The sequence below is a fragment of the Gekko japonicus genome, unplaced genomic scaffold (assembly GCF_001447785.1).
Source record: "Gekko japonicus isolate JY-2015 unplaced genomic scaffold, Gekko_japonicus_V1.1 scaffold1454, whole genome shotgun sequence".
NCBI lineage: Eukaryota > Metazoa > Chordata > Lepidosauria > Squamata > Gekkonidae > Gekko > Gekko japonicus.
Genome location: NW_015174884.1, coordinates 296174 through 308764, shown reverse-complemented (window position 1 = coordinate 308764; position 12591 = coordinate 296174). Strand labels below are relative to the sequence as shown.

The window sequence follows — 12591 nt, the reverse complement described above, 5'->3', positions numbered from 1 at the left end:
GAGCTACTCATTGCAAAATTCAGGCTTAAACTGAAGAAAGTTGGGAAAACCACTAGGCCATTCAGGTTTGACCTAGATCACATCCCTTATGAATATACAGTGGAGGTGAAGAATAGGTTTAAGGGACTAGATTTGATAGACAGAGTGCCTGAAGAACTATGGACGGAGGTTCGTGACATTGTACAGGAGGCAGCAATCAGCACCAGCCCAAAGAAAAAGAAATGCAAGAAAGCAAAGTGGCTGTCTGATGGGGCTTTACAAATAGTTGAGGAAAGAAGGAAAGTGAAAGGCAAAGGTGAAAAGGAAAGATTTACCCAACTGAATGCAGATTTCCAGAGAACAGCAAGAAGAGATAAGGAGGCCTTCCTGAATGAACAATGCAAAGTAATAGAGGAAAACAATAGAATGGGATGGACTAGAGATCTCTTCAAGAAAATTGGACAAATCAAGGGAACATTTTGTAGAGAGCTGGCCATGATAAAGGACAAAAACAATAGGGACCTAACAGAAGCAGAAGAGATTAGGAAAAGGTGGCAAGAATACACAGAAGAACTATACAAGAAGGATTTCAATGTCCTTGACAACCACAACAGAGTGACTGCTGACCTCAATCCAGACATCCTGGAGTGCAAACTCAAATGGGCCTTAGAAAGCATTATTAACAACAAAGCTAGCAGAGATGACAGTATCCCAGCTGAGCTATACAAAGTCCTAAAAGATGATGCTGTTAAAGTGCTGCACTCCATATGCCAGCAAGAGACCCTTATGTGCATTCCTCAACAAAAATATTGGGCCTGAACTCCAGAACCTGAAAAATCACAAGGATCTGAATACCAAACCAGTAATGTCCTACCTCTGAAAAGAAACAATCACAGTAACCCCCCATGCTTGGATCCAAAATTATAACATTTTTTCTTTTCAGCACATACCCCTAGCAATACCTTGACACCTTTCATGTTTCATGAGTAAGTGCATGTTTTCTAAAGCGTTTCTTCATATTTATGCATTTTCAAATCACTCTGCTGGGAAGCTTAATACACCATTTGTACTAGTTTGTAAAAGTTTTGACTGTGTGGATCACAACGAACTGTGGCAAGTCCTTAAAGAGATGGGAGTACCAGACCACCTCACATGTCTCCTGAGAAACCTGTATAAGGGTCAAGAAGCAATACTTAGAACCACATATGGAACCACTGATTGGTTTAGCATAGGAAAAGGAGTATGGCAAGGATGTATATTATCACCCTGCTTATTTAATGTATACGCAGAGTACATCATGCAAAATGCCAGCGTGGATGAACCACAAGCCGGAATTAAGGTTGCCAGGAAAAAGATCAACAACCTCATATATACAGACGATACCACTCTAATGGCAGAAAGGGAAGAGGACCTAAAGAGCCTCTTGCTCAGGGTGAAAGAGGAGAGTGGAAACGTTGGCTTGAAACTCAACATCAAAAAAACTAAACAGAATCATGAAGCTGGCATACCATGAACCATACCACATTTTCCCAGTTCATGCCCATCACTACTCAACACCAGTTCTCTAGGTGAAATCCATCTGGTTGTCCTCATGAATTACCCCTGCATTGACCCATGTGGATCTATAAGAACCAGATCATCACTGAGACAGTACCCTAAGACCACAATTGTACCTTTAAAGATTGACTACCTCTTTCAATAGTCTTTCAGTAGTCATGTATGGCTGCGAGAGTTGGACTATAAGGAAGGCCGAGCGCCGAAGAATAGATTCTTTTGAACTATGGTGCTGGAGAAGACTCTTGAGAGTCCCTTGGACTGCAAGAAGAACAAATCAGTCAATCCTCAAAGAAATCAACCCTGACTGTTCCCTGGAAGGCCAAATACTGAAGCTGAAGCTGAAATACTTTGGCCACCAAATGAGAAGGGAGCACTCACTGGAGAAAGATGAGAAGGGAGCACTCACTGATGCTGGGAAAGACTGCAGGTCAAAGAAGAAGGGGATGGCAAGGGATGAGATGGTTAGATAGTGTTACTGATGCAACGAATATGAAATTGAGTAAACTCTGGAAGACAGGAGGGTCTGGCGTGATGTGGTCCATGGGGTCGCGAAGAGTCGGACTCAACTGTGCAACTGAACAACACTAAAAATTCCAAATGTGGTCACACCATCAATTTATACAGGGGCATTATGATACTGGCTGATTTGTTTTCAATCCCCTTCCTAGTAATCACCAGCATAGCGTTGGCCTTTTTTATTGCAGCCACACACTGTCTCGACATTTTCAGTGAGTTATCTACTAGGACTCCCAAGATCTCTCTCTTGCTCAGTCTCCACCAGATTGGACCCCATCAATGTGTATTTATAGTTAGGATTTCTGGCCCCAATGTGCATCACTTTGCACTTGGCCACATTGAACCCCATTTGCCACGTTGATGCCCACTCGTCCATCCCCAACTGATCCCTTTGGATCACAATCCTCCCTAGTTTTCACCACCCTGAGCAATTTTGTGTCATCCACAAATGTAGCCACTTCACCCTGCGGTACCCCACTGCTTACCACCCTCCACTGAGAAAATTGCCCACCTACACTCACTCTCTGTTTTCTATGAACTAGCCAGTTTTTGATCCATAAAAGGACTTGTCCTTTTATCCCATGATTTTTGAGCTTACTTATGAGCCTTTGATGAGGAACTTTATCAAAAGCTTTCTGGAAGTCAAGGTAAATAATATCTATTGGATCCCCCTTGTCCACATGTTTGTTCACCCCCTCAAAGAACACTAATAGGTTAGTGAGACAAGATCTTCCCTTACAGAACCCATGTTGAGTCTGCCTCAATAGGTTTTGTTCATCTATGTGCCTACTAATTCTTTCCTTAATAATGGTTTCCACCAATTTACCCGGTATCGACGTCAGACTGACTGGCCTGTAATTTCCCAGATCTCCTCTGGAACCCTTTTTAAAGATGGGAGTGACATTAGCTACCTTCCAGTCCTCAGGAATGGAGGCAGATTTTAAGGAAAGATTACATATTTTTGTCAGGAGATCCACAAGTTTAAATTTGAGTTCTTTCAGTACTCTTGGATGTATGCCATCTGGGCATGGTGATTTATCAGTTTTTAAGTTGTCTATCAGTTGTAGGACCTCCTCTCTCGTCACCTCAATCTGACTCAGGTCTTTCAAAACCCCTCCCAAAATCAGCAGTTCTGCAGTGGGCAAGCACTTCTCATCTTCCACAGTGAAGACAGAGGCCAAAAATGCATTCAGCTTCTCAGCCATTTCCCTATCATCCTTCAGTACTCCTTTTACCCCTTGGTCATCCAAGGGCCCACTGCCTCCCTGGCTAGTTTCCTGCTTCTAATGTATTTGAAGAAAGTGTTATTATTGGTCTTTATTTTTTTTGCAACATGCTCCTCATATTCCCTTTTTGCCTGCCTGATCACAGACTTGCATTTTATTTGCCACAGCCTATGTTCCCTTTTATCCGCCTCACTGATACTAGCTTTCCACCACTTAAAGGAATCTTTCTTACCTTTTACAGCTTCCATTACTTTGTTTGTTAACCATATAGGCCTTTTTCTGTATATATTTTATCTGAGTTTCTAGGATTGTAGTTTTAAATAGTCTCCAGGCTTTCCCAATGGTTTTGACCCTTTTTACTTTTCCTTTCAGTTTCCTCTTCACATGCCCCCTCATTTCAGAGAAGTTGCCTCTTTTAAAGTTAAAAGTGGTTGTGTCGGTCTTTTTGGGCAATCACTTTTACATCTCTCACCAGGTCTTGGGTGTTACTTAGGACCAAATCCAGGATCACCTCTCCCCTGGCTGATTCTGTGACCATCTGCTCCATTGCACAGTCATTGAGCGCGTCTAGAAACTCAATCTCTTTTTCACAACGAACACATATTGACCCAATCAATTAACTTACTGAATTTTCTGTTGCAAAAGGTGATATAGCAACCACTTGAAGCAGAACAGATAGAGGCATGGAGAATTTGCAGCCCACTCTCAAGCCTCACTATGCCAATATACAAGACATTAGCAAAGAAGAGTGACTGCTGCTTAACTAATAGAGTTACACACAACACTGTGCTTATATCACAGAGAATTAAAAGCACCACTATTAAGATCCTACATGATATTATAAATCAGATCCGGCATCAGGGGCTGATAACCTTGAAAGCTTGCCAAGGGTGCAAGAGGAACCACACGAATAGCCACTGCTGCTTGCTCACTCTCTAGGGTAGTGGCGCTGGGACTGGTGCCTCAAGACCCTACCCTCGGTGCCTGAAGAAGGAGCAGCCCCCCCTTCACCAGTTATATGGAGAGCAGGCAGTGGTGTCTCAACCCCTAAGTATTTGTTCACCTCCCTCATCTAGGCAGCAACATTTGCCATTTGCCTGATTATGAGATTAGCAGGTGATGAGATTAGCAGATGGCAGCAAGTGGGGACTACCACCTATCCTCCATTTGACAGATGAAGAGCACACCTAGTGGGGGGGGGCAAGAGGCCACAGAATGCATTTTGCCAATGACCTTCCATAACTTGGGACTGTCCTCACTATAGTTTGTAGGTCACATGTGAAATAAGCAACATTACATTACATTACTATGTTTCCTACTTATTAGGAAATCTATGAAAAGCTAAACCAGAACAACAATTTTCAGCTATGAACACTCAGAACATGGCAGCCATGATGACAACATTTGTCATTTAAAAAATCATTCAGTTACTAGTAACAGCAATACTTACATTTTGTTCCATGCTTCAGCTAAACTGGTACGTGCACTGTATGTTAGCTGAATTTTATGTTTCTTAAACAAGCCTCCTTGAACTATTTGAAGAGGCAGAATACAGGGGTTACCTGAATAAAGGCAAAGATATATTAAAATAATAAGCTTTGTAAACAGCTTTTTAGACCACCAATTCCTGAAGCTATTACAGAATCTTTATACATCTCAATTAAACATAGGTTAACTTCAGTCTTTGACAAAATGGGTGACAACAACCTCATTACCCCATTCACACTACTGGAATAGCCACAAAAATGTAACACACTGCAACAACAAACACTAAGCTGTTTCCATGGTGTGTTTTGTATATTTTTGTAATTTGCACAATCAGACTTTGTATTGGCAGCCCCACTGTGACAGGTCTTTTCTGCTGAGGGGACCCACATAGTCTCCTATGCTTTTGGGGAACCAGGTGTGCTTTAAACTGTGAACCTTCCTTTCAATTACAAGATGTTCGTTGGCCCCGGTTACATGAGAGGATTTGGGCCGGGAGAGGGACGGATCGGGGGCGGAGCAAAAGGGCGCGATCCCACCGCAATATCTGGGAAGCGTTGCACGCCCATCCCCGATCCGGCCCTTCCAACGATAACCCACAGCAAAAAAGAACCACCTACCGAGGTGGTTCTTTCCGAAAGGCCGCATCAAAGCCGGCCGTGGGATCGCTGGCACGTTCTTCCGCCGGCGCATCCCCGGCTCCTGGTCGAACTGCGCATGCTCAGACATGCACAGTTTGGCAGCCTCCCGTGGCTTCCTCCCCGGTCTCCCCGGCATCTGATCCCGCCGCTGCATGCCTATTTTGGTGCGGCTTTTAAAAGCCGCACTTTGCCCATCCTTTTTTCCCCTCGTGTGGCAGGGACCTTAATGTAGCAAGTGTAAAGGCTTTGAGTTCACTCTTGTGAGGTAAGCTTTGTGGTGTGCTAGTAGAACATGGAGATCATTGAGCAGGAGTTCCAAATACATAACAAAAAAGATGTTATTACAGGTTGGTTTCAAGGAACAGATCAGCAGCACAAATCTTCAGTAGTCAGAAACATAGCTGAGGCACATAAACTTAAACTAGTTATGACTTCAGAGTGTGGTTTGAATTCTCTTGAATGCTTGCAGATACAAACAGGCTTTTAAAAATAATTTATTGTTTTAAATTAAAAGCTTTCTAACATATAACAATATACAACCTTTTCGGAACATTAAATATCACATAACAAGTTGAATACATTATAAACCTTTGGCTTAACATCACTATCCATTCTCACTAAGCTAATTGTAATCTTTCTATAGATTCTGGAATCTCTCCTTGTTGCTGTAAATATTCAAGAATAGGAAACCATACAGTGAACATCATTTTACTCTTTTCTGTAAGTCTAAGTTGTATAGACTAAGTAATTTTTTCCATGAAGTACAAATACATCAATCTGTTGTGCCGAGCAAACAGAGATGGTATACATTCTGATTTCCAATTTGTAGCAACTACTGCTTTTGCAGCATACAATAATATTGCTATTCTCATCTTTTCAACAATATGTATCTTAAATTCTTCTCTATCATTTAAGAGTATGTTTTCTGGTTTAAATGGCATAATAACATCTGTGATACTTTTAACTTGTTTTAATATTTTCCCCCCGAATTCCTTTATTTTGGGACAAACCATCCAACAATGTAAATGTTCATTTTTCTTTAGTTTCTCCAACAATATGGGCTCAAATTTTAACATGAGCTATTTGAACAGGTGTTAGATACCAAAATGACATGATTTTGAATGTCTGTATTCTAACTGCAGCAATACAGGATGTATTTTCTAAAGATTTCCATATGCGCTCCCATGTTTCTCTATCAATTTGCTTGGAGGCTAATTTTTCCCATCTAGGCTGATAGTGATATTTCATCTCTATGCTGTGCTAAGATTTGAATTATCTTTGAAATAATACCTTTCCTATCATGTCCAGTTGAGTTTATTATCATTTCAAATTTTGTTAAGGGTTGTCTTACAAGTTTCTCTAAATGTAATATTGTACACATATGCCTTATCTGATAATATTGGAACCAAGACACTGATGTTCCTGATTTCTTTTCTAATACTTCTTTTCCTATAATTTTATTAAGGATTATTCAATACTGTTCAGCACTGGTAAATACCAATGTTGCCCTAGAAAAGTTGTAAATCTAGAGTATTCTGGTACTAATTTTTCTCTGCGTTTGTCCCAGATTTCCAAAGATGCTAATAAAAAACTATTTTAATATACCATAGGTTGTCTATCCTTTCTTTTTTGCCATATTGTTTCTAAGACAGTATATGGTGAAGTGTTTTCCAAATAGATCTGTACCCAATATGGTATATTGTCCTCCTGCATCATTAATATTATTCTATTTAAATGTATTGCTGTATAGTAATCTTGTAAACATGGCATTTGAAAACCACCAGTTCTGCATTGACGATATAAAGTTGATGCACTAATTCTAGACTTTTTATTATTCCATAACAATCTAAGTAACATGTTTAAGTTGGTTTGGTGTTATTTTTACAGGTATTGCTCTAAAGAGGAATATAAACTTAGGCAGCAAAGAGGATTTAATTAGGTTGTATCTATCTATCTATCAATGACAGTATCTTTCCCAGTTTTTTATTTGTATATTTATTTATTTATTTCTGTAATTTGTCATGATTGTAATAAAAAATTTGGCTCAAATCAGCTGGTAATTGAATGCCTAAATATTGTAAGGTTGCAGTGGAACATTGGTATTGGTATAAACTTTGTAGTTTTTCCTGTTCATTTTGTGAAATATTAATTGGCATTAATTTTGATTTCAATATATTTATTTTTAATCCTGAGATTAATCTATATTCTTTTAATACATTCTGTAAATTCTTAAGAGATATTTTGGGGCTTGATAAAAATAATAACATGTCATCCGCGAATAGTGTGATTTTGTATTCTGTATTTTTTATTACAACTCCTGATATATTTCCTGTGTTTTTAATCTTCATTGCTAACAGTTCAACTGCAAGGGCAAATAATAATGGTGATAAAGGGCAGCCTTGTCTTGTTCCCCTTTCTAGTGTAAATCTATGAGAAAGCATATTATTTATGTTTATTGAAGCTTGTGAGTGTTCATATATAGAATTAATTGCCAGCAAAAACTGTCACCAAAATTCATGTTTTTCAATAAAGTCTTCGAAAAAGGTATTTCAATAGAATCAAATGCTGTCTCCATGTCTAATGAAAGCATGATCATACGTTTTTTACTTTTTTGAGCATAGTGACTTATGTTCAATACCTTATGAGTATTATCCACCAAATCCCTTCCTGGTATGAATCCCACTTGGTCTGAAGATATATATTCTGGGATAATCTTATTTAAACATTGAGCTAAAATTGACGTAAAAATTTTAAAGGCTACGGTTAAAAGCTAAATTGGTCTATATGATTGCGGGATAGTTTTATTTGGGGGGGGCTTAGGAATGACTACCATTGTTGCTTGAGACCAAGATGGGGGCAGGTGACTCTCTTTAAGAATATAATTACAAGTGTCCAAAAGTGGGCCTTGTAGCATTTGTGCAAAGCTTTTATAAAATATTGCAGTAAAGCCATCTGGCCCTGGACCTTTATTTACCTTCAAGCTTTTAATTGCTTCTAAAATCTCTTGTTTTGTATAATCTTTCTCTAAAAAGGATTTATGTTCTGTTTTCATCTTTGTTGCCATATTTATTTTAAAACACTCAGTTATTTTAGATTATGAAACTTTCTGAGAGGCATATAGACCTTTGTAATAATCTACAAATACTTTAATTATTTGTTCTGTTTTAGAATGTAATTTGCCTGTCTTATCTTTTATTAAGTGAATTTGTCTTCTTATTTTTTTCTTATTTACCCTTCTATTTAGGATTTTAAGGTTTCTAGATGTTCTATTTTTTGGTTAACTATATAATTCAAGTCACCACCCAGAATAGTTTCTCCTTCTTTAAATTTTTCTACTTTTTGAAAAGTATCTGTCAATAAATTAATTTGGCCATAATTTGGAGCATATATGGAACCTATAGTTATTTTTTAAATCTTCCATTAATCCTTTAACAAAAATAAATCTACCATTATCGTCCCTTAAAATGTCTTGCACCATAAATCTAATATTTCTTGAAAGCATAATTGCTACATCTCTAGATTTTGAACTCCCACACACTTGTATTTGAAAAGTAAACCAGTTGCTACAAAAAAAATTCCTATCTTAATTTTTTTTTTATGCGTCTCCTGTAAAAGTAAAACCTCAGGTTTCGAATTTAGGAGGTTATTGTACACTCTCTTCCTTTTAATACTTTTATTCAAACCTCTGATATTCAGCGTAATAACCTTTATTTTTGACATCTCTTTTTTGTTACGTTCTATAGACCCACCAATAATATTTATCCTATCCTAACTATCCTATGTTTTTAACTGTTCTCTTTATTTGTTTAGCTCTATTAATGTTCCTTTTCACTAATTACCAACTTACTTACTATGCTAAACTAAAATCTAAAATCAAACTTACCTAACTTAACTTACACTAACTTACCTAACTACTATTCTTACTACCTAAAGGTTCCTGTAATACCCTGCAGGAAGGCAGGAAAATTCCTGTCTCCAATTAAGGTACTCTCTACTAAAGCTTATAAATACAAACACATTTTTTCTCCCCTTCCCTACCTATCCCCTATTATTTTCACACAATGTTTAACATTCTTAACTAATCATTAAAACATAGTAATATATTCTGTAATAATAACATAGCCATTAAACAATTTTGGCTACTTCTTAAGAAAGGTAACACAGTCTATTTCTTCAGATTACATATATACCCTTATACAAAGGTCAGTGTTCTGTACTTCGTCTTGCATTAGGTACTGGAATTTTACTGTCCCTATGTGGGGTTGCATTGAACTGTAATTTTCTCTTGAACTGCTTCTTGTTGAGATCTTCTGGGACTTTCAAGCCAAACTTTTCTAACAGTTTAAAACCAGATTCCAAATTTGTTGCTTGTAGTCTTTCACCTTTATAAATGATGTGTAATGTTGCTGATCCAATCCATTTATATTTAATTTTAGCTTCCTGAAATTGCGTGGTGATTGGTTTTAATTCTCTCCTTTTATTTATAGCCTCTGGAGGGAGGTCTGGAAATGCTTCAATTCTATGTCCTTCATACTCAAAAGCACCTTTTATCCTTGCTTCTGTTAAAATTCTTTTACGCACTCTATAGTCTAGAGCTGAAATCACAATATCCTTTTCTTTGGGGGGTTTTGGAGATCCAATACGATAGGCTTTAACAATAACAGGAGTCACTTCCTCTCCTAAGTTCAAGATAATTGCTAGCCAGTCTGCCATGAACACATGCAATTCTTCAGTTGTATTAAGCTGTTCTGGAAAGCCTCTGAATTTAATGTTATTTTTATGAAGTTCCATATCCAGATTGAGGAATTTATTGTTTAAAGAGTTGTTTTCTATCTGCAAGTTACGTGTTTCTTCTTGAACTGTCTCTGCTAAAGTTATTGCACATTCAGCTTTTTTTTTTTGAGTTTCAGTTATATTCTTTTTTATTTCTACCAGTTGGTCCTGCACTGGTTTTAATAAGGTGCCCATTTTTAACACTATTCTATCTTCCATCTCCATAAGATCAAGCTTAGATAGTGGAGAGAAGATTTCTGTGTCTTCGATGCTCTCCTCCGCCATTTTGAGTTTGCCGTGACTCCCGCCCCAGTATAGTCTCCGCTATATTCAGCAAAATGAGAGTTTACCAGTCGGATTTCTACGACGGGATGGTCAGTATAGTCTTCCTTTTCCAAAGTTTCTTTAGCATCAAATTTTATCTTCTTTGTTGATTTTTTACGTTGATTTGGGTAGGTTAAGGGAGAGCTCTGGGCTCAGACATCCATTCTCTCTTGCGCGACACCACATCCCCTCGATACAAACAGGCTTTTACTGACTAGCCACTAGGCTGGATCCTCTTACACATGCAGGATTCCACCCGTGCCAGCCTGCCCTTTCCCAAGAGTCAGACTAAATGGCACAAGGTCTGCTCATTGCCAGAGACAGGACTAACATTCAGGTAATCTATCTTTCCCAGAGGTAGAGTTAAACCACTCTGCCACACTACCAGGCAGAGCTAACATTCAAGCCATCTGCTCTTTCTGCTGAGCCAGACCTGAGCTATCACTGTTCTTTCCCCAGAGTCAGAACTGAACTCTCTCTGCGCTCTCCCTGAGGCAAACCTGAATTCTCTCCTGCTGTGCTTCCCTCCAATGTGCCAGATCCACTCTGAAAGGCAATCAGGAGCAGGGCTTCCATAGGCTCAGCCAAAGGGCTCTTTTTCCCTTCAGAGGCAGGACAGCTTTTTGTCTGTCACACCCACCCCCAACTCAGACCCATTTGTTACAAACAATATGCTTGTGGCACCATTTGCGAACTCATAAAATAACCTTGTCAATGCATAATCATAGTCCACACAAGCTCCAGTAGTATTCTTGAGATGCACTGTCCATTATAAAATTGCAAAAACAACTTTGGTGCTTTAACAGCACAGGAGTTACAAGCTTGGTCCTAACCCTATCACAATAGTTTGTGCAGAGGGTGGGTACACAGAGAGAAATATTAGTTCTCACTTGGACTCCAGAGTTAGTCAATACAATAAATAGGACGGGAAATTCAGTACACAATACAATAGGATTAGGGCTGTAGAACCAATCAGAAATCTAAAAACAGAACTGAAGCAAAGTGTAAATATTAACACATTAAATGATGCAAAAAATTACACTGTAAGATCCTACTTACAGTAATCAATATACAGCGGTATAGACCACAGTGCCTGCCTAATCATTTATCCAAGTAACTTTGTGAATCATTAGTATGGTGCAACTCTGTTGCCTGTGCAGAAAAGCCCCCTTGTATAATTCTGCATAGTTTGCAGAAAGCCAGGAGACTGGGAGCCTTCTTGATCTCCTCAGCCAGACCATTCCATAAGGTGCAGGCTGCAATGGAGAAGCCACTTGTACAGGCATTTGTCGATTTTGCCCATTTGCAGGTCAGTACCTGCAGAAGGCCCTGCTGACACAAGCAAAGCTGTCATAGTGGAGCATGGGGGAGAGGTGGTCTCACAGATATGAGGATCCAAGATCATGAAGGGCTTTGTAGGTGATAGCCAATACCTTAAATTGAGCCTGCTAACTGATGTGTGCTAGGTGTAGCTCCCAATAATAGCTGAGCTGCAGTGTTCTCAGCCAGTTGGAGTTTCTAAATTGATTTTGAGGGGAAACTAATGCACAGCGCAATTATAGTAGTTTAGTCTCAGCCTTGATCTGGCCACCTGTATTCCGGCTAGGCCAAGTTGGAATACAGCCTTTTTTGCAGCTACATTAGTTTGGTTCTCCAGCAATAACATTGGGTCCAGCAAACAACGCAACAGGTATCACTTTCTACGTCAGCGTAGGGCAGAACTTACTTGACTTTCGACACGGCAGGTCACATCCTGACCGACAAAACAGTAGGGCGCAGCAATATGGTTGGAATATGCTCTGATAATATGCAGCTCCCAGTGGAGCTGACAGGAAAAAGCAAAAGACTAGCGCCACACAGAGCTATGGAGGACATACAAAGGGAACTCACCGAGCGCTGCCTGCAGGCTTAAGGCGCGCCGATTGACCTTCCGGCCTCCCGCCATCTCATTGCAAGAAACCCAGAGCCGCCCTGCTCTACTCAGCCAGCAACGACCCCAACTTTCCATTCCTCCTCACTATCTACGGTCCAAGCCATCCACGCTCGGCCGTGACGCCCTCAGCTCCTCCTTCCCTACCACTGAGACTTGA

At 39.4% G+C, this 12591-nt stretch overlaps 1 protein-coding gene across 1 annotated transcript in view; it reads right to left on the bottom strand.

Moving 5' to 3' along the window:
- COQ3 (coenzyme Q3 methyltransferase) overlaps window positions 1-12591 on the bottom strand; it is a 28359-nt gene extending 15768 nt beyond the window's left edge. The window contains exons 1-2 of the mRNA XM_015424908.1: window positions 12392-12591; window positions 4729-4840 (exon numbers count right to left, since the gene is read on the bottom strand). Of these exons, the coding sequence (XP_015280394.1) occupies window positions 4729-4840; window positions 12392-12509 (230 nt within the window). The 5' untranslated portion in view covers window positions 12510-12591. The remainder of the gene's footprint in view (window positions 1-4728; window positions 4841-12391) is intronic.